Here is a 23,117-nt window from a genome sequence, read left to right on the forward strand (position 1 = left end):
GGTTCGTTCTCAAACATTACCCTGTGCATCAGCCCTTATAAATTAGGGAGACTGAATACCACAAATATGTTAAAGGGAATGTATCACCTATATTATTTGCGAATTAAAATATTTACTGAATCATATTCCTTTTTTTTTTGTTATCTGTTTTTATTTTCTACTAGTGACAGATCCCTTTAGCAAACCATTGGGTCACTTTCATTCATTGACCTAGCCATTCTGCTAAAATCTTGTAGTGAACAGCTCCAGCCCTGGAGTGTTTAGTACAAAGTGCAAGTCAGCGAGTCCTGATATTCAGGAGGACTTGGTTCTCCCAGCCCCTGATTTGCTTTTTTTTCCTATTGAAATCAGCAGCAGGTGGGCAGAGAGAGACGGGTGCTCATGAATATCAGTACTCATCAGCATGTGTTGCGGCTCCAAGCAATGAAGATGTTGTTGCTGTATCTATATTATCGGAAGCGCTCATTGCATCTGGCACCCGGGGCTGATCGCTCCCCATCCGTTCCTTGGCATGCCACTGGTTGTATACGTCATGGAGGAAACCATGCACTTCCCTATACCATCCCTACAATGAAGCATGGTGGTGTAAGCCTCATGCTATGGGGGGTGTTTTTTAGTGGCCTGGACAGGGAGACTAGTCAGGGTTGAGGAAAAGCTGAACAGAACAAAGTACATAGATATTCTTAATTTAAACCTGATCCAGTGTTCTCTGAACCTCAGGTTCAACTTCCAACAAGACAATGATGCTAAGCACACGGCCAAGACAACGCTGGAGAGGCTTAGGGAAAACTCTGTGAATGTCCTTAAGTGGCCCAGCCAGATCCTTGACTTAAGGCTCTTTCACACTTGCGTTGTCCGGGTCCGTTGTGTACTCCATTTGCCGGAATTACACGCCGGATCCGCAAAAACGCGTAAGAACGCATAATTTTTTCTTTCCAGATGCGTCTTTCCGGCTTTTTTGGTAAGAGACTGATCCGGAAATCCTGAAGCCAACATCAACGGTTTTTTTCCGGATCCGTCGTACGGATTAGGAAAAAAAAGTTGATGTTGGCTTCAGGATTTCCGGATCAGTCTCTTTTCGCGCCAGCCAAGTCCTTCCTACTTCCTGGCGCAGACGCAACTTCCGGATCCGTCGTTGCGTTGTAACAACTGAAGATGTTAGGACGGATCCGGAATAATACACTGCTCAAAAAAATAAAGGGAACACAAAAATAACACATCCTAGATCTGAGTTAATTAAATATTCTTTTGAAATACTTTGTTCTTTACATAGTTGAATGTGCTGACAACAAAATCACACAAAAATAAAAAAATGGAAATCAAATTTTTCAACCCATGGAGGTCTGGATTTGGAGTCACACTCAAAATTAAAGTGGAAAAACACACTACAGGCTGATCCAACTTTGATGTAATGTCCTTAAAACAAGTCAAAATGAGGCTCAGTAGTGTGTGTGGCCTCCATGTGCCTGTATGACCTCCCTACAACGCCTATGCATGCTCCTGATGAGGTGGCGGACGGTCTCCTGAGGGATCTCCTCCCAGACCTGGACTAAAGCATCTGCCAACTCCTGGACAGTCTGTGGTGCAACGTGACGTTGGTGGATAGAGCGAGACATGATGTCCCAGATGTGCTCAATTGGATTCAGGTCTGGGGAACGGGCGGGCCAGTCCATAGCATCAATGCCTTCGTCTTGCAGGAACTGCTGACACACTCCAGCCACATGAGGTCTAGCATTGTCTTGCATTAGGAAGAACTCAGGGCCAACCGCACCAGCATATGGTCTCCCAAGGGGTCTGAGGATCTCATCTCGGTAGCTAATGGCAGTCAGGCTACCTCTGGCGAGCACATGGAGGGCTGTGCGGCCCTCCAAAGAAATGCCACCCCACACCATTACTGACCCAATGCCAAACCGGTCATGCTGGAGAATGTTGCAGGCAGCAGAACGATCTCCACGGCGTCTCCAGACTCTGTCACATGTGCTCAATGTGAACCTGCTTTCATCTGTGAAGAGCACAGGGCGCCAGTTGCGAATTTGCCAATCTTGATGTTCTCTGGCAAATGCCAAACGTCCTGCACAGTGTTGGGCTGTAAGCACAACCCCCACCTGTGGACGTCGGGCCCTCATATCACCCTCATGGAGTTTGTTTCTGACCATTTGAGCAGACACATGCACATTTGTGGCCTGCTGGAGGTCATTTTGCAGGGCTCTGGCAGTGCTCCTCCTGTTCCTCCTTGCACAAAGGCGGAGGTAGCGGTCCTGCTGCTGGGTTGTTGGCCTCCTCCACGTCTCCTGATGTACTGGCCTGTCTCCTGGTAGCGCCTCCATGCTCTGGACACTACGCTGACAGACACAGCAAATCTTCTTGCCACAGCTCGCATTGATGTGCCATCCTGGATAAGCTGCACTACCTGAGCCACTTGTGTGGGTTGTAGACTCCGTCTCATGCTACCATTAGAGTGAAAGCACCGCCAGCATTCAAAAGTGACCAAAACATCAGCCAGGAAGCATAGGAACTGAAAAGTGGCCTGTGGTCACCACCTGCAGAACCACTCCTTTATTGGGGGGTGTCTTGCTAATTGCCTATAATTTCCACCTGTTGTCTATCCCATTTGCACAACAGCATGTGAAATTGATTGTCACTCAGTGTTGCTTCCTAAGTGAACAGTTTGATTTCACAGAAGTGTGATTGACTTGGAGTTACATTGTGTTGTTTAAGTGTTCCCTTTATTTTTTTGAGCAGTGTACATTTCAATGGGCTATTATTCCGGATCCGTCGATGCGGCAAGTGTTCAGGATTTTTGACCGGAGCAAAAAGCGCAGCATGCTGCGGTATTTTCTCCGGCCAAAAAACGTTCCGGTCCTGAACTGAAGACATCCTGAACAGATTTCTCTCCATTCAGAATGCATGGGGATAATCCTGATCAGGATTTTTCCGGCATAGAGCCCAGACGACGGAACTCTATGCCGGAAAACAAAAGCGCAAGTGTGAAAGAGCCCTTAGGCTGAATTCACACATCCGTGGAACGCGGTCCGTGAGATACCGGACTGGCATCCTGCTTAGTGCAGGAGCGCACGGCGTCATTGGTTGCTATGACGCCGTGCGCTTTGTGCTGCAGTACAGTAATACACTCGTATGATCTATACGAGTGTATTACTGTACAGCAGCGGCAGCACGAATCGCATGGCGTTATAGCAACCAATGACGCCGTGCGCTCCTGCACTAAGGAGGATGCCAGTCCGGTATCTCGCGGACCTTGTTCCATTATGTGTGAATTCCTGCCTTAGGTCCCTTTCACACGAGCGAGTATTCCGTGCAGGTGCAATGCATGATGCGAACGCATTGCGCCCGCACAGAATCCGGACCCGTTCATTTCAATGGGTCTGTGTACATTAGCGTTGGTTTTTTCATGCATCACTTGTGCGTCACGTGAAAAATCCCAGCATGTTCTATATTCTGCGATTTTCACGCAACACTGGCCCGATAGAAGTGAATGGGGATGTGTGAAAATCGCATCTGCAAGCAAGTGCGGATGCGATACGTTTTTCGGAGATGGTTGCTAAGAGATGTTGTTTGTATACCCTCAGTTTTTTTATCATGTGCATGCAAAATGTATTAAATCGCATTGCACCCGCGCGATAAAAACTGAACGCGATCGCAGACAAAACTGAATGACTTTATTTGCAAATTCGCAGAGTTTTCACTGAACGCATTCGCAACGCATCTGGACCTAATCCGCACACGCTCGTCTGCAAGGGGATTCAAACTTAATCAAACATCTCTGGAGAGACCTGAAAATGGCTGTCCACAGACGGTCCCCATCCAACCTGACAGAGATTGAGAGGATCTGCAGAGAAAAATGGCAAAAACCCCCAAATCCAAGTGTAGAACCCTAGTGGCCTGGAGGCTGTAATCACGGCCAAAGGTGCTTCCACCAAGTATACTTATATTGAATACTGAATACTTATATTAATGCAAGATTTGAGTTTTTTCTTTTGAATAAATTAGCAAAGATTTCTAACATTCTGGTTTCACTCTCATTATGGGGTATTGTGTGCAGAATGAAGGGAATTTATATTTATTTTTTTATATTAGCACAAGGCCACAACATAGCAAAATGTGAAAAAAGTGAAAAGCTCAGATTACTGAGAGAGACCCTGCTTATGCAGTTCAACATCCCGACCACGTTGAAAAAGGGAGAGTTTTTTTGCCTTTGCCATCACAACGTGTGACTACCTGACAGAAAATGACAATGAATCCACATCTTTGCACAGATTTGGCCTTTTAAGGACATGTGGTCCTAAAATTTGGATCAGCTGAAAAACAGCCTGTTTCAGTTTAATCGTTATTTTCAATTAATTGAATGCTCAAAAATGTTTTGTCTCACTCCCATTTCTTCTTGTTGCATGTTGAAGCTCTACTTGTAACCTTGTTAAGATCCAATAATGTAAAATATGATTTTTTTTGCCATTTTTCAAGTGGTCTTAAACTTTTCATCAGGACTGTACAACCATCTGCATCCGTTATGAACAGATCTGGTTGTCTTATCTTTTACATAGCCAAGATGGATTCGTCCCCATTGACTTGTATTGCGTGTCATGACGGATCCGTCTTGCTCTGCATCTCATGACGGAAAGAATGCTGCGGTTTGCTTTCCGGTATGAGAACGAAACAAAATGCATTTTGGAGCATTCTGTTCTGTTACGTTTTGTCCCCATTGACAATGAATGGGGACAAAACTGAAGCGCTAGTGTGAAAGTAGCCTTATGTGTAAGCAGTACTTTTATCACAGTTTACACTTGTCTTTAAAGGGGTCATCCCAGAAATGAGAAAAAAAAAAAAAAGAACAGTTACTTCAACTACAATATAAATCAGCGCAAAAAAAGTGTAATTCTCCCTCACACACAGCACCAGTGACCTCACTAATAAATAGCACTATGGTATGCAATTCAATTTCCTTCTCCACTGTCTAGAAGGAGATATAGCTATGCATTTCTGCGTGTTTGGGCTACTTATTATTTTACTCACTTTGACCTCATGCACACGACCACGGCCTTGCCCATGCTGCGGACTGCAAATTGTGATCCACAATAAGCAGGCACAGTCCGTGTGGCCCCCTCTGCGGGCACGGACCCATTCACTTGACTGAACAAGCCGGATCCACCACTAAAAACAATGTAAGTCAATGGTACCAGATGCTGTTTTTTTCGGACAGGTTTGTTCCAGTTTGTTCATTTTCAATGTAATACAACCACATCCGAATGGAACAGGTGCAGCCGGTTGTATTAAATCGAACTGAAGCTCTTTCCTCCGGTTTTGAGATCTTCTGCAGCATCTCAAAACCTGAAAGGAAAACGCATCTGTAAAAGTAGCCTTATATAGGACTGACATTTTCTGCAGAGCTTTACAGACATTAGCAGGCACTGAGAAGAGGACATGAACAGGAGGTAGACCAGAAATTAGTCAGAGGAGAAACAGGAGATTGGACCCAAGTAAAATGTAATGTATGTGAAAACCTACAGTACTCCATATGAAACACATTATTTATTGCATAGTAATACCGGTTGTGGGATAACCCATATGAGCCTGCCATTTTGTTCATCTGAGATTTACCCACAGCAGTCATAAGATTTCTCTGTGCAGTTGTCGTCTGGCTCCCCTGTGATGATGTGTGCCATTTGGGCATGGTTATGTGTGACCAGCACCACGTGAATAGCATAGACAATTGTATAAAACATTCTGTTGCTCCATCTTCAGTCATAATGAATTATATTTATTGTTTCAGCAGTTAACCATTTCCCAGCAATCTCGCTGTGTTCAGACAGTGAATATTAGATCTGGCTATAGGTGATGACACTGCTACAAGTCAGCGTCGTCGTGGCCACCATGTTAAAAAATCTAATGACTCTTCAGCAAGCAGAGGCAGATTCCAGGCTCGGTTTCTGTTTCCACCAACGGACTTCCCGCAGTTAGATATATTCCCAGAACTAGTTAGTTACCTCCTGCATCAGCCTACCTTTATAGCACATGCCATTTTCTTCACAGCCCAGGGGACGGGCAGTCCTTCCATCATGGTACCCTAGAGGTTTCCTCCTCCTGGTTGCTGAAGAACGACTCATGGCCTAGAATCATCAGGACCAAATCCATGTGCTTGCCTGCCATTCAAATGAATGGAACTCATTTTTAGTTGCAGGAATTTCTGCTTCGAAATCCACAGCGTGTGAAGGCATTTTTAGCCTACTGCCCTGACTTCTAATGGGAAGGTCTACATTTGACACCTCAAAAGAAGTTAATAGAGAAGTCATTGTATATCAAGTAGCAGATTACGGATCGCCACAGTATTTAACACCTTGACACAATATCAACTACAAGAACACAGGGGAATGCAGTGCTTTTGCGCATCCTAACATATGTAGTGTATGTGAGATAGTTTAACTTCCATTGTCCCCAAATTGCATGACCGTTTAATGGACATGTCCTGATGGCTGGTCAGGAACCAGTCAGCTTTGGTACTGACCGGCAATCTCTGCAATTGCTCCAGCTTAACAAACCAATCTCAAGAGACAATGTCACAATAGGCTAGTTTAAAGGGGACCTCTCACCTTTACTATGGTGCGCTCACTGAGTGCAACATAGTTTAGTGACAGACTCACTGATTTGGGCCAACAAGTCTCAATGGACTCATCTCCCTCGCAGCACGGGCATGCGCGGCAGGGTTCGGCGTGTCAATACTAGAAAAGCAGTGACTGCCAGCTCAAAAGTGAGCACAGCATAGTACAGGTGACAGGTTCCCTTTAACCAGCTTTCCTGTCTCTGATCCTGTCAGTTGTGTGACTGATTGGAGCAGCTCATCGTCATGGTTAGTATCAAAATAATATATTAACAGTGCTGCGACTTCTACCATATGCCACAGTGTGCTTGCCACTAATCCCATGGCAGACATTATATTATACTGTTACAATTACTATTGGAGCTTTTATACTTGTACAATTACTATTGGATGTGGCATTTGTAATTATGATTATAAAAAAAAAAGAAAAAGAAAAAAAACAACAACACTACCAGCGATTAGATGAACCCCCCAAATATATGCATTGGGGGGCAATTTTAACGCACTGCCCAGTGAAAGTGACGTTTTTCTGAGGAATTCGTAACATGGTGTAACCAAACACTCCACAGATCTCCAATTGAGGGCTCATGCACACGACTGTATTAGGCCCCTTGCAGACGAGTGTGTCTGGATAGGGTCCCCGCCCGAGTAGGTACCCAATTACAGTCAGTTTTGACTGCAATTGCGTTCCGTTGTTCAGTTTTTATCGCGCAGGTGCAATGCGTTTTGCACACGTGTGATAAAAAACTGAATGTGGTACCCAGACCCGAACTTCTTCATTGAAGTTCAGGTTTGGGTTCAAAGTTGTGTAAATTGTACAGTCGTGGCCAAAAGTTTTGAGAATGACACAAATATTAGTTTTCACAAAGTCTGCTGCTAAACTGCTTTTAGATCTTTGTTTCAGTTGTTTCTGTGATGTAGTGAAATATAATTACACGCACTTCATACGTTTCAAAGGCTTTTATCGACAATTACATGACATTTATGCAAAGAGTCAGTATTTGCAGTGTTGGCCCTTCTTTTTCAGGATCTCTGCAATTCGACTGGGCATGCTCTCAATCAACTTCTGGGCCAATTCCTGACTGATAGCAACCCATTCTTTCATAATCACTTCTTGGAGTTTGTCAGAATTAGTGGGTTTTTGTTTGTCCACCCGCCTCTTGACGATTGACCACAAGTTCTCAATGGGATTAAGATCTGGGGAGCTTTCAGGCCATGGACCCAAAATGTCAACGTTTTGGTCCCCGAGCCACTTAGTTATCACTTTTGCCTTATGGCACGGTGCTCCATCGTGCTGGAAAATGCATTGTTCTTCACCAAACTGTTGTTGGATTGTTGGAAGAAGTTGCTGTTGGAGGGTGTTTTGGTACCATTCTTTATTCATGGCTGTGTTTTTGGGCAAAATTGTGAGTGAGCCCACTACCTTGGATGAGAAGCAACCCCACACATGAATGGTCTCAGGATGCTTTACTGTTGGCATGACACAGGACTGATGGTAGCGCTCACCTTTTCTTCTCCGGACAAGCCTTTTTCCAGATGCCCCAAACAATCGGAAAGAGGCTTCATCGGAGAATATGACTTTGCCCCAGTCCATTCACCATACTTTCTGCAGAAGATCAATCTGTCCCTGATGTTTTTTTTGGAGAGAAGTGGCTTCTTTGCTGCCCTTCTTGACACCAGGCCATCTTCCAAAAGTCTTCGCCTCACTGTGCGTGCAGATGCGCTCACACCTGCCTGCTGCCATTCCTGAGCAAGCTCTGCACTGGTGGCACTCCGATCCCGCAGCTGAATCCTCTTTAGGAGACGATCCTGGCGCTTGCTGGACTTTCTTGGACGCCCTGAAGCCTTCTTAACAAGAATTGAACCTCTTTCCTTGAAGTTCTTGATGATCCTATAAATTGTTGATTGAGGTGCAATCTTAGTAGCCACAATATCCTTGCCTGTGAAGCCATTTTTATGCAACGCAATGATGGCTGCACGCGTTTCTTTGCAGGTCACCATGGTTAACAATGGAAGAACAATGATTTCAAGCATCACCCTCCTTTTAACATGTCAAGTCTGCCATTTTAACCCAATCAGCCTGACCTAATGATCTCCAGCCTTGTGCTCGTCAACATTCTCACCTGAGTTAACAAGACGATTACTGAAATGATCTCAGCAGGTCCTATAATGACAGCAATGAAATGCAATGGAAAGGTTTTTTGGGATTAAGTTAATTTTCATGGCAAAGAAGGACTATGCAATTCATCTGATCACTCTTCATAACATTCTGGAGGATATGCAAATTGCTATTATAAAAACTTAAGCAGCAACTTTTCCAATTTCCAATATTTATGTAATTCTCAAAACTTTTGGCCACGACTATTATTTCCCCTTATAACATGGTTATAAGGTAAAATAATAGCATTCTGAATACAGAATGCATAGTACAATAGGGCTGGAGGGGTTAAAAAAAAAAAAAAAAATATATAATTTAACTCACCTTAATCCACTTGTTCGCGAAGCCGGCATCTCTTCTGTCTTCATCTGTGAGCAATAGGACCTTTGATGACGTCACTGCGCTCATCACATGATCTTTTACCATGGTGATGGATCATGTGACGGACCATGTGATGACCGGTGTGACGTCACCACAGGTCCTTTTCCTGTGCACAGCAAAGATGAAGACAGAAGAGATGCCGGCAGCGCGAACAAGTGGATTAAGGTGAGTTACCGTAATTATTATTTATTCTTTTAACCCCTCCAGCCCTAATGTGCTATGCATTCTCTATTAGGAATGCTATTATTTTCCCTTATAACCATGTTATAAGGGAAAATAATAATGATCGGGTCCCCATTCCGATCGACTCCTAGCAACCGTGCGTGAAAATCGCACCGCATCCGCACTTGCTTGCGGATGCTTGCGATTTTCACGCAGCCCCATTCACTTCTACGGGGCCTGCGTTGTGTGAAAAACGCACAATATAGAACATGCTGCGATTTTCACGCAACGCACAAGTGATGCGTGAAAATCACCGCTCATGTGCACAGCCCCATAGAAATGAATGGGTCTGGATTCAGTACGGGTGCAATGTGTTCACCTCACACATTACACCCGCGTGGAAAACTCGCCTGTGTGAAAGGGGCCTTATAGACAAGGATTGGACTGTTCTATTATGGGCCGGACGTTCCGTAAAATATGGAACACACACAGCCAGTATCCATGTTTTGCACATCTGCAAATTAAAGACCGCAAAACAGGCTACAGTTGTGTGCATGAACCTTAAACCCATGTTCTTCAAGAACCAGCTCTTATTTCCATAATATGTCACCCCTTCATTTATAGAGGTTAATCTTGTGCAAAACAACATCATCGAATAGGAAAAGTTACAGAGAGCCTGTCACCTCTCCAGACATAGCTGTTTTAGTCACTAACTAGAATCCCCAAGTAATAACAATTCTGGAGCATCTCCATATTTTTCGCCCCATAAGACGCACTCTTCCCCCCCCCCCCCCCCCAAAAGCGGGGCGAATGCTTCCATTTTACATCGCAGTCTGCGACGCTGCAGCATCGCAAACTGCGATGTATGAGCCGGGAGAGAGGAGGGGCTGGCGTCCGGAACATCCACAGATCCCCCTCATAACAGTGTCCCCCAATACACCGGCCCTCTGCTCACCGAAGTATTTATAAACATGAATCCTTATCCTGTTATTAAGTTGAACTAACGCTGCGCTCTCCCATGTTCCCCTGTATCCCCACAGCACTTACGAACAAGCTTCAATAGCAGGCAGAGCGGACGGCAGCAGTAACGTCACTCACTGACGTCGCGCGTCTGCTCCGCCTGCTTCATTCATAAAGTGGGAGCAGCAGGCGCGCGACGTCAGTGAGTGACGTTACTGCTGCCGTCCGCTCTGCCTGCTATTGAAGCTTGTTCGTAAGTGCTGTGGGGATACAGGGGAACATGGGAGAGCGCAGCGTTAGTTCAACTTAATAACAGGATAAGGATTCATGTTTATAAATACTTCGGTGAGCAGAGGGCCGGTGTATTGGGGGACACTGTTATGAGGGGGATCTGTGGATGACATAGCAGTGTCTTCCACAGACCCCCCCCCCCCCATAACAGTGCCATCCACAGATCCCCCCCACCCCATAACAATGCCATCCACAGATCCCCCCCACCCCATAACAATGCCATCCACAGATCCCCCCCACCCCATAACAATGCCATCCACAGATCCCCCCCACCCCATAACAGTGCCATCCACAGATCCCCCCCACCCCATAACAGTGCCATCCACAGATCCCCCCACCCCATAACAGTGCCATCCACAGATCCCCCCACCCCATAACAGTGCCATCCACAGGTCCCCCACATGACAGCGCCATCCACAGGTCCCCCACATGGCAGCGCCATCCACAGGTCCCCCACATGGCAGCGCCATCCACAGGTCCCCCACATGGCAGCGCCATCCACAGGTCCCCCACATGACAGCGCCATCCACAGGTCCCCCACATGACAGCGCCATCCACAGGTCCCCCACATGACAGCGCCATCCACAGGTCCCCCACATGATAGTGTCATCCACAGGTCCCCCACATGACAGTGCGTCATCCACAGATCCCCCATAATATAGTGTCATGCACAGACCACCATTAATTCAAAACCCACCAAAAGCACACCTTTTGGTTAAAAAATTTTTTTTTCTTATTTTTCTCCTCAAAAACCTAGGTGCGTCTTATAGGGCGAAAAATACGGTATTCTTATGGCTCTATGACGTACCATACTGCAATGTATTTGTTTTGCTGTAGAGGCTGTGGATGGCTGCAGAAGCAAGGGGCTAAAAATTTCTCGATAGTCAACTCTCTAATCGTCAGAAGTGCTCATGGCAGACTGGGCCAGATGGAAAAGAAAAAGTAACTAGAAAGTCTACAATCAGAGGACACCACCTGTGAGTCACTGGATTCACAGAGGAGCCATCACCTCTTCTGACCTGTATGTGCTGTACTTCTTGCATAGTCTACAGCATAATAATACTCTTGGCGGTCTGAGTACATCTGGTATCTGGCCACCATATGGTCACTTTAAAAGGGTCTCTCCCATTAAAGCTTCATTCACACAGTCAGTGTTCGGCCAGTGACTTCCATCAGTGATTTTGAGCCAAAGCCAGGTGCGACTAACCACAGAAGAGGTGCAGATCTTTCCCTTATACCTTATGTCTGTGGAGACTCCAATCCTGGTTTTGGCTCAGTCACTGATGGAAATCACTGACCAAAACACTGACATGTGAGTGAGGCTTAAGACAACTTATCTCCTATCCACAGGATATGGGATAAGTGATTGGCGTGGGTCTGAGCATTGCGATTCCCACCAATCATGGGAACAGGGGCTAGTTCTCCCCTGTTTGAATTAAGTGGTGGTCATGCATGCGCTGTGCATCTCCATTCATATCTATGGGGCCATTTCAGCTAGCTCCTTCAGTCCCATAAAGTTAATGGGATTCTCCAGGCTTTTAAGAAACCTACGCTTTCTTCAGCCTAGTGGAAAAAAACAGACAAACTGTTTAGTTAATACTCACCTACACCTTGCTCCACTGAGGCTGCTATCCCCACTGCACTCACACAGGATGCATGTTCTTCCACCTGGGTCCCCACTGGATGTGTGCTCTGCTTTTCCTGTTCAGTTGCATAGTAGTAAATGCAGACAAACAGAAAAAGAAGATCACACAACCAGTTAGGACCCGGGCGGAAGAGCCTGAAGCCTGTGAGTGCAGCAGGGACAGTGTTTGGCTATATCAGATATAGCAATTTTGGTACTCTGCTGGAACAGAGTACCAAAATGTCCTAATGCGAATGTGGATGAAAGCCTTACTGATTTCAACTGTTTTGCATGATCTAAAAGTCGAAATTAAACCCTAAATCATAAACATAAGCATCATTGCTTTTAGTACTAGTGAATACTGCATGACAGCTATCTAAGCTTTTGCCGCCGCCAAGAAATTAATACTGCTTTCTCGCATCCTGTTATCAAAAACTGTGCAATTCTGCATCAGTACTGTACAAATAACACAAGCAGAATAGCTTGAACATACCACAGAGCCATGGACAACACATATACTCAGCTGAGATTTATTGAATTATTTACATTGTATTACAATGGGCGGAAAATTTCAAGTGAGGACAATAGCAGCAGCTTATAGGATATGAACGTATTCTGGTGCCATCTGTCCATACACTGTGCTTTTGTGTAATAGCACCCACTTATAGAAAAGTGGTAAATGCAAACTTCCCTGAGAACAATTTACTAATACACCGTCTGGTGTATTCTGGGATTTAAGTTCACCTTCCCTTAGCTTTGCCGAATTCTATATGTTGCAGCCCAGAAGGGGACTACAAACCTATACTCACTCACTTAACATCATCCTCTTACACGTAAAATAACAGCTCACTTTTATTCTGATAGTATAGAGATCTGAACGTGTTGTGTGTACCAAGTCACACATTTTGAGATGGTTATGCCACACCTAAAGTACCATTTGTCTAATCTTGCTAAACATGATCAAGATCTTCCCTTATGGCCTCATGCACACGGCCGTTGTTTTGGTCCGCATCCGAGCCTCAGTTTTGGTGGCTCGGGTGCGGACCCATTCACTTCAATAGGGCCGCAAAAGATGCGGACAGCACTGTGTGTTGTCCGCATCCGTTGCTCCGTTCCGTGGTCTGCAAAAAAAATATAACATGTCCTATTCTTGTCCGCGCTTTGCGGACAAGAATAGGCAGCTATTAAAGGCTCTCCCTGCCGTTCCGCAAAGTTCACAACAGTCGTGTGCATGAGGCCTATGGGTGTATATAGTTTTGGTGAAGGAGCAGAATCTATCAACAGCTCAAAAATGGGAATGGTTTCGTTGAAGAGATGACAGTTGCCTCATTGAAGAGGAGAGATCTTTAAGGGAATCATGATACGAGACTCCATGCTCCGCACAAGAGGTACTGCAAGGAAACAGAGAAAAGAAGCAAATAGTTTGTCATGAGAAAGCCATGCCAATACGTTAGGCAAGATATACAAATTGTTTAGTGATCCCCCCCTCATCTGAATCTAAAAAAATGGAGACATAATCTAGCCATGTGCACAGTACAAATTATCACAGAAAACTGTAAAGATGAAAGGGTTGTCTGAGATAAATAAAAACTTGGGCAGTGGCGAAAAAACAGAAATGATACTAACCACTTTTTTCCCCTGCCAAATCCAGCATTGTGCGCTGGTCCTCCCCACTGCTTTTTTTCCCCCCTGGGCTGCAGCAGTGAAGTTCCGCATACACCATGCCAGCCTATTGCTGGCCTCAGCAGTGACATCCTGTGTACTGCTGAGGCCAGTGATTGGTTGCAAAATGACGAAGTTGACGTCAGTGGCGCAGGACTGGAGGAGTACAAAGGTGGATAGGCAATTTACCACTGCTGCCTGAGTTTTTACTTAACTCGGACAACTCCTTATCCCATCCCCATAAATGTCTGATAAGAACAGGCCCCTGCCATGAATGGACAACACGCCATGCATGCACAGCTTTCTCTATTCACTGCTATGGTACTTCTGAAAATAGCAGAGTGCTGGCTACATGAAAGGGGAGTTTAACTCCATAAAGACCAAGCACTATACGTGTATGGCGCCTAGTGCTGGGCTTTAATCCGAAGCAGGAATAAGGCTCTAGCAATCTAGAAGGAGCAGGTCGGGTCCCGGGTACCCTGAAGAGAAGACAGAAGTGGTTTATTACTGCTTCTGCCATTTCCTTTTCTCATTGCATATGATAGGGAAAAATGTGGCAAAAAAATATATTTAAAAAATAAGTAAAAAAATTTTTTTTTTAAATCTCAATTGTTGTTGATTCATAGGGTATAAAGAACCCAGTCCTTTCTGTTCAAAATAGGGGCTAGAGTGAATGATTCCTGACCGAGGTGTGGGCGGGGACCAGCATCACTACTACATATGTTCTGGGAATGTGAGTAGCTATCGAGCTTCTGGGCAAGGGTGCCACAAAATATTAAGGACGCATATCGGGTGGAGATACCAGCCACTCCTAGAGCTTGTCTTTTGGGGGTGATGATCACTGGAGATTGGGAAATGTGCCTTGGGGTGCAACGTCTATTATTTCAAGCTCGTAAATTGATAGCCAGGTACTCGATCCATCCTCAACCCCGTTCGCTAGCAGAATTCTTTAATAGAATGACCGACATATTACGCCTAGAAAGGGGGGTATATCTAAAAAGGAACTGTGAAGCCAAATTTGCGGCAATATGGGACAGGTGGCTCTCAGCTAGGGCTGGGACCTTCTCCACTGAATTTGTCAGATGCCTCAAATACAAGAAGATGATAATTCGAGACATGCGTTTAGAATTAAAGCAATGTGGGGGGAATTGAGTATGTCTAGGAACTGTTCCAAGTGGTGACAGGATGAGTCTCTGAGGACTGGATTAAAAGGATAGCACTAATTGCTACTAGGCTCTTCATACGGACAGGAAGGAAACCTTTGTTTTCTTTCTATATACGGACTGATCGGTGTCCGGAGTAGTGGGCAGACCGTCTCTTCGCTAGGGGGTGGGGGGATTTGGTTGGTTTTCTTCTCTTTTTTTTTTTCTCTCATTTCTTTTTGAAATTTTTGGGTTTTCATGATGGCTCTGTTTATCCATTATGTGATCAGATGTCATATATTATGTAAAGAGAGAGTCAAAATATCTTTGTATAATGTAATAATGTTTAATAAAAACTGATTAAAAAAAATAAAAATAATACAAAATGAAAGAAAAAAAAAAAATATGTCCATGCCAACCCAAACTGTGGCCACAGTCACCTTGTTCACGCAAAAGTGTATATATCTTATTTCAAAATGACTAACACAAAATAAGGAACCCGTTTTAATTTATTTTGGTGTCAGTTTGCAGGTTTAAAAATAAAATGTGCTAAAAGTATTAAGGCCCATTCGGGGGGAAAAAATAAACTTACAGCGTTATTTACTAACAGAAATAAGTCTATATTAGGCGTATTTCTGGTGCAGATTGTGACCTTTCCTCACTCATGCCAGGTCTAAAAAAAATTGGGCGTGGCACGGGCGGGCCAGCAGACCCGTCTCAGTCATCATTTTCTATGCCTGTTTTAGGCGTAGAAAATGGTCTAAATGTACGCCAGCAAGGAAGCTGACGTAAATTTAGAGGCAGTTTTGAATCTGCCGAAGTTATGTAGAGTAGCCGGCTTCTCTACATAACTTCGGCAAATCCGCCGCCAGCGCAGGGGCTTATTAAAACCGGCGTCTTAAACGCCGGTCTTAATAAGAGACCCCCTTAGTCTCTAAATGACCTGCGGCTCTTGCACCAGCGCTAGCAGGGATTGGAGTGCAGGAGCAGTAAGTAAGGTTTTTATTACTGGTCTCTCTCCTGGTCTGACAGTTTTTAAAATATCTTGCAAAACCTTAACTAATCAGGTCTAAATATGGAACCAGTTAAAGGAAATGTGTCACGATTTTGTTTTAATTACTGATTAAAAGAAATTTTTTACTTTTATTAACTTTTTCTGATTGTATCTTTTTTATTCATTTTAGGGCTCTTTCACACTTGCGTTCTTTTCTTCCGGCATAGAGTTCCGTCGTCGGGGCTCTATGCCGGAGGAATCCTGATCAGGATTATCCCCATGCATTCTGAATGGAGAGAAATCCGTTCAGGATGCATCAGGATGTCTTCAGTTCCGGAACGGAACGTTTTTTGGCCTGAGAAAATACCGCAGCATGCTGCGCTTTTTGCTCCGGCCAAAAATCCTGAACACTTGCCGCAAGGCCGCATCCGGAATTAATGCCCATTGAAAGGCATTAATCCGGATCCGGCCTTAAGCTAAACGTCGTTTCGGCGCATTGCCGGATCCGACGTTTAGCTTTTTCTGAATGGTTACCATGGCTTCCAGGACGCTAAAGTCCTGGTTGCCATGGTAAAGTGTAGTGGGGAGCGGGGGAGCAGTATACTTACCGTCCGTGCGGCTCCCCGGGCGCTCCAGAGTGACGTCAGGGCGCCCCACGCGCATGGATGACGTGATCTGACCTCATTTTGGAGCGCCCCAGGAGCCGCACGGACTGTAAGTATACTGCTCCCCCGCTCCCCACTACTACTATGGCAACCAGGACTTTAATAGCGTCCTGGCTGCCATAGTAACACTGAACGCATTTTGAAGACGGATCCGTCTTCAAATGCTTTCAGTTCACTTGAGCTACAGAGCTGCCATTTTAAGCTGGGAACAACAGGTCTATAGATAGAGAGTATAGGGACGGGAGCCAACCCTCTCTCCAATATAGCAGTGTTTACTGTGCATTACACAGTTGTGTGTATTGCTGTTATCGAGAGGTTTATTACTGTGCCGCGGGTGTGTATTCCACACATGCAAGCAGAATACATACCCGCTGCACTGCAACACACACCTCCATAAAGGCAATACACATAACGGTGTATTACAGCATGAGATGTGTATTCAGTGCAGGCATGTTGCTGGGAAGAAGGCTGTAGGTACAATTTATGAAGGAGGCTGGTATTTAGGAAGAAAGGGGCTGTGTCTGGTATTTAGGAAGAAAGGGGCTGTGTCTGGTATTTAGGAAGAAAGGGGCTGTGGCTGGTATTTAGGAAGAAAGGGGCTGTGGCTGGTATTTAGGAAGAAAGGGGCTGTGGCTGGTATTTAGGAAGAAAGGGGCTGTGGCTGGTATTTAGGAAGAAAGGGGCTCTGGCTGGTATTTAGGAAGAAAGGGGCTCTGGCTGGTATTTAGGAAGAAAGGGGCTCTGGCTGGTATTTAGGAAGAAAGGGGCTGTAGCTGGCTAACATGGCTGGGCCACGTAAATGATGAACGTGACGTCACTGGTCTATGAAAAGCAATGGGAAACTCTTTTAAGCATTTAATTTTTTTATAGATAGTGGCATGGAAAATAAAAAAAATAAAAACACTTGCAACATTTTAATGTTTTCCCTAAATATATGGTTTAAATAATGTAATTTTTTGATTATACATTCCCTTGAGTGAGCTGTATATGTCGAGTGAACCTGCACTTTTATATCAGATAATCCAGTGGCAAATGGATTGCCAGTCAAAAAACACCATGTTTAACCTGATTCATTTAGCCTACTCATGAGTTACACAAGACTGATATGAGCAATACTTGGAACTCATACGTATATAAAAAAAAAAAAAAAAATGTATGGTGCCCTAGTTTATATATTGATTAAAAACTGGAGCAAATTAATATATTAAAGTGGCATTTCAAGATTAGAAAGGAGAATGTGCAATAATACGGCCTTAAAATACCTGTATAATAGACATTTTCGTCCCAGCCTCTTTTAGTCCATGCCGATTTCCTAGTTTCTTCTCTGGACTGTAGATCTTTGTAAGCTGAGAAAAATACCAATAATTAGGACATTCAGAAATAACTATTAATTGGATAACATGTATACAACATTTAAACAAGTGACAAAGACATAGTGAGTATGTCTAAGGGGGAAAACAAAAAACTTTACAGTGTTGTTAGATCCTTATATGCAGTACCTCTGTGAAACCTGTTTCTCACCCATTTGTGTTGCAGACTTCTCCTTCAGAAAGTTCTCCTTATTGCCTTCCTATTTAGTAAATTTATATGCCGTTTTAATCACTGCTGTAATAACAGATCTTCATTAACCAACAACCCCCTATATATCTACTGCTTTCACCATCAGCAGGGAAGAAGGTATTTCTCCAGTAACTATATTTCCCACACTGAAATGATACTATTTACTGTGTATTGCAATGGTTTTGTAATGTGATCATTGGCAGTGCAGTTTTTAAGTGAAAAGTTCACCTGTGAAAACTGCGTGCCCAAAATCGCATGCATTTGGTCACAGACTGACCGAATTTTGTGATGTGGATGCTGGCTGCACATTTATTTTACAGGAGAAACTACCGCAGCCTTAGTGCATTAGTGACCAAGCGTCTTTTTCCATCCTCAAATCCCAAGAGCCATAGCTCTTTAATTAATTTTCCTGTCGACTTAGCCTTATTAAGGCTTGTTTTATTTTCTTTATTTTTTTGCAGGATGAGTTGGCATCATTTTGAGGGACATTTAAAGGGGTTGTCTCATCTCACCATTACTAAGGTGGCCAGGGCTTAGTCTTATCCAGTCTTCGTAACGGCGACATGAGACTAATAAACCTGCCTGATTCCACTAAATGTCTTAAAATAATGAGGCCGCAGCAATCATGTGCAGTATAAGGCCTCATGCACACGACCGTTGTTTTGCACAGCATCCAAGCAGCAGTTTTTGCAGCTTGGATGCGGACCCATTCACTTCAATGGGGCCACAAAAGATGCGGACAGCACACCGTGTGTTGTCCGGCGGACAGTGTCCGCATCCGTTGCTCCATTCTGTAGTCTGCAATAAAAAATAACCTGTCCTATTCTTGTCAGCGTTTTGCGGACAAGAATAGGCAGTTATATTAATGGCTGTCCGTGCAGTTCCACAAATTGCGGAACGCACACAGATGCCATCCGTGTTTTGCGGATCCGCGGTTTGCGGACCGCAAAACACAACGGTAGTGTGCATGAGGCTTAACTATGTCACCACTGCAGCCTTGTACACAAAAACAGCAGGGAGATTAGAGCTTTGGTGCTGGGAATGGCAGGAGAGTAACAGGTGATTATAGGCTCATTCAGATCGGACAGGACATAGACCCTACTGGAAAACTTCCTGGTGGGCTAATGGTGCCAGCCGAGCCCTCCTCATAGCTGTTGGCTGGGTACATATTTACCTGATGCTCCCAGTATCAATTAACGCTGAGAGTGTCAGGTGGTTGTATACCTAGCAGGCGGCCGCAGGTGCCCCTGGAATTCAACTGTGACGTCATCCTCAGGAGAGCGATACAGTTGAATACTGCTGAAGGGCATGGGAGACAATGGCCATTCACCCTCATAGGCCAGAAGCCTATTAGGTAGCATATAAACAGTGTGAAGTGATGACATCATTGTGAAGATGACAATGACATAATTGTGACCACCTGTGTTGAGAATGGATGTAGGTGGCATTATGAGGTTATTGCAACTGCCTGCGCCTTGGGCACAGGCATCTCAGGCCACCACAGACAGCAGCGTGGAACAGGAGTTAGGCCTCTTTCACACGGGCGTTGCGGGTGACGTTCGGGAAAAGATGCAGGTGCGTTGCGGAAAAAGTTGCAATTTTTCTGCGCGAGTGCAAAGCGTTTTAATGCGTTTTGCACGCACGTGAGAAAAATCGGCATGTTTGGTACCCAGACTTCTTCACAGAAGTTCGGGATCGGTGTTGTGTAGATTTTATTATTTTCCCTTATAACATGGTTATAAAGGGAAAATAATAGCATTCTTAATACAGAATGCTAAGTAAATGAGGGATGGCGCGGCCCGACTTGTCTTCTTTGATGACCTGGGAGGAAAACGACCTTTGGTGACGTCACTGCGCTCATGACCATGGTGATGGGCCATGTGATGTGCGCAGTGACGTCACCAAAGGTCCTTTTCCTCCCAGGTCATCAAAGAAGACGAAAGACGAAGAGCCGTGCAGCGTGAACAAGTGGATGAGGCGGGTTTAATTAATTAATTTTTTAACCCCTCCATCCCTAATTTACTAAGCATTCTGTATTAAGAATGCTATTATTTTCCCTTATAACCATGTAATAAGGGAAAATAATAAAGATTAGATCCCCATCCCTATAGTCTCCTAGCAACCGTGTGTGAAAATCGCACCGCATCCGCACTCGCTTGCGGATGCTTGCGATTTTCACGCAGCCCCATTCACTTCTATGGGGCCTGCGTTGCGTGAAAAACGCACAATATAAAGCATGCTGCGATTTTCACGCAACGCACAAGTGATGCGTGAAAATCACCGCTCATGTGCACAGCCCCATAAAAATGAATGGGTCCGGATTCAGTGCGGGTGCAATGCGTTCCCCTTACACATTGCACCTGCGCGGAAAACTCGCCCGTGTGAAAGGGGCCTTAGGGTCCATTCACACGTCCGTAGTGTATTGCGGATCCACAATACACCCGGCCGGCACCCCCATAGAAAGGAGGTGCCAGCCGGGTGTAGGACATGTTCTATTTTTTTCCGGAGCCACGGACCGGAAGATCGGCGGCACGCTCCGGAAATGCGGACGCAGACAGCACACTCTGTGCATCTATTCCGTCCCCATAGAGAATGAATGGGTCCGCACCTGTTCCGCACAATTGCAGAACGGATGCGGACCACAATTGCAGACGTGTGAATGGAGCCTAAGGATGATTTTTTTTTTTTTTTTAAGTTTCCTCTGCCACTTGGGGTGGGATTACTGGGGCACCACAAGGCACATTACTCAGGGAATTCTAGGAGGCATTTATTATTACCTTATTACCTGGGGCACTAGGGGCTGCATTATTATTATTGGGGCACTTTTATTACTGAGGAGACTATTAGGGAGAATTGTTGAGGGCACACTGAACAATTTTTTTATTATTATTATTTTTTTTAAACATTCTCTTTTTATTATGTTTATCAACATCAAAAAGCATATAATTACATATACTTTAGTACTTTTGAAAAAAGGCAGGACCAGTGCAACTGGTCAATAAAGCAGTACATCGCAAGCCACAAATATAACCTACATCATATGTAAGCAGAGGGTCTTCCGACCTAACTTATCATGCATTGTGAGATACGATTCTCATACACTTATTGTTTCAATAGTAGTAAAAAGAAAAACACTGCCCAATTATTGATACTAATATTTTCAGGCAGACTATCCGTATGACACTTATTTCTGCAGTATAGCATTTAGGGAGCACAGCAGGCACAGTACTGAAGGAGGCATCAGGATGACACTGTTGGGGTACCAATATGGGGAGATAGTGTTGAGAAGGTCAGAAGGATGATGAAGATTTGAGAAATGTAAGATGTGTGTAGCAAACTCTGCAAAAGCGAGATGAGGCTGAAAAAAGTCACCATGGCAGTCTGGGCAGAATGAAGAAAATGAGGAAAGAGAATGTCACCTCCTCAGCCCCCTCCTCCATATCTTATTTAGGGACACCTGGAGGAGGAGGACTGAAAGTTGCAGCTGGCACTGGCCATCACAAAGGGGCAACCTATGTAGACATATGTGTTGCTAATTGGTGTTCCTGGTGCAGTACGTTGTTCCGCCATGCTGACCCCACCTACTTGTGTTGGCCCCGCCTTCAGACCTACCTACAACCTTGCGCTACTTGTAATTTTTTTTTCAGGCCCACTTTAAGCACCTGGGGCGCATTATTTTGTTAAGTTAGGCATTGGCACCCCCTTTAAAGAGAACCTCTTATGACTGAACAGCCAGAAATTGTGCAAATTGATACATTGTTTTGAAGGAAAGGAATCAATTAAACTTGCAATTTTATACATTTAACTCTCTGCTCTTTCTGAGCTCAAGACTGATGGCATTCTGTGTGTAAATCCCCTATTACACTGTGCGATGTTCGGGCAGGCCGATGCAATTGAGTGGGATCAACGTTTTCATGGATCAACGATCAACACATTTCACAAGCCAATGTAAAGTTAATGTGGGAGGAATGATTGCTACCACAGTCGTTCCTCCCTCATTCTGTTCTATTGATTATTGGCAGCATATCCCTGAGATTTGCTGATGATAATTGTGTAACTTTCATCCTGACAGATGCAAATCAGCTGTCAAAAGCCTTTGCTCTTTACTGGCTGATCAGCAGTACAATTATACAGGCCAATTATCCGAACGCTTGTTTCTGATAACTGGCCTGAAAATGGTCCAATCTAATAGGCCCTCAAATGTGTATATATATTGAGATAACTGTCAGTCACTGATAAGATGTATAAGTGAGCTCAGAAAAAGCAGAGAACCATATGTACAAACAACAAGGCTACATTCGCACAAACATATTTTGTTTCCGTGTCCGTTCCATTTTTTTCAAAGGATACAGACCCATTCATTTCAATGGGTCCGAATAAAAAGTGCAGACAGCACACCAGGTGCATTCCAAATCCGTATGTTCTTTCCGTAGCCCCGCAAAAAAAATAAAAAACATGTCCTATTCTTGTCCGTTTTGCGGATAAGGATAGGCATTGTTACAATGGATCCATATGTACGTCATATGTTTTTGTTTTTTTGCAGATCCGCAATTTGCGGACCACAAAACACATACGGTTGTGTGAATGTAGCCTTATACTGAATATTTTCTCACAAGACTATATGTCAATCTGCTCAGCTCCTGCTGATCTATAACATGCTGTCATTCTTGATTGAGGTTTTTTTTTTTTTAGGGTTTTGTTTTTACAGGGTTTACAGAGCAGTTAACTTTATTGTGCAGGTCTTTAGCTTATGTTTTACTATTTAACACCACAGAAAATAATAGCCATCATGTTGAGCAGGGAGGGTGAAAGCTTAGGGACAACAGGCTTAGATGCCTCGTCGCTACTAACCACTGCATCTGAAGGGTTAAACTGCTGATCCTGCAGAATCTAGTATTGTCACATAGC

General features: G+C 44.4%; 1 protein-coding gene across 1 annotated transcript in view; it reads right to left on the bottom strand.

Annotated features, from left to right (window-relative positions):
- Positions 1-13,448: 13,448 nt before the first annotated feature.
- NIPSNAP1 (nipsnap homolog 1) overlaps positions 13,449-23,117 on the bottom strand; it is a 61,844-nt gene continuing 52,175 nt past the window's right edge. The window contains exons 9-10 of the mRNA XM_040416682.1: positions 17,912-17,995; positions 13,449-13,577 (exon numbers count right to left, since the gene is read on the bottom strand). Coding sequence (XP_040272616.1) covers positions 13,513-13,577; positions 17,912-17,995 — 149 coding nt within the window. The 3' untranslated portion in view covers positions 13,449-13,512. The remainder of the gene's footprint in view (positions 13,578-17,911; positions 17,996-23,117) is intronic.

The sequence above is a fragment of the Bufo bufo genome, chromosome 2, assembly GCF_905171765.1.
Source record: "Bufo bufo chromosome 2, aBufBuf1.1, whole genome shotgun sequence".
NCBI lineage: Eukaryota > Metazoa > Chordata > Amphibia > Anura > Bufonidae > Bufo > Bufo bufo.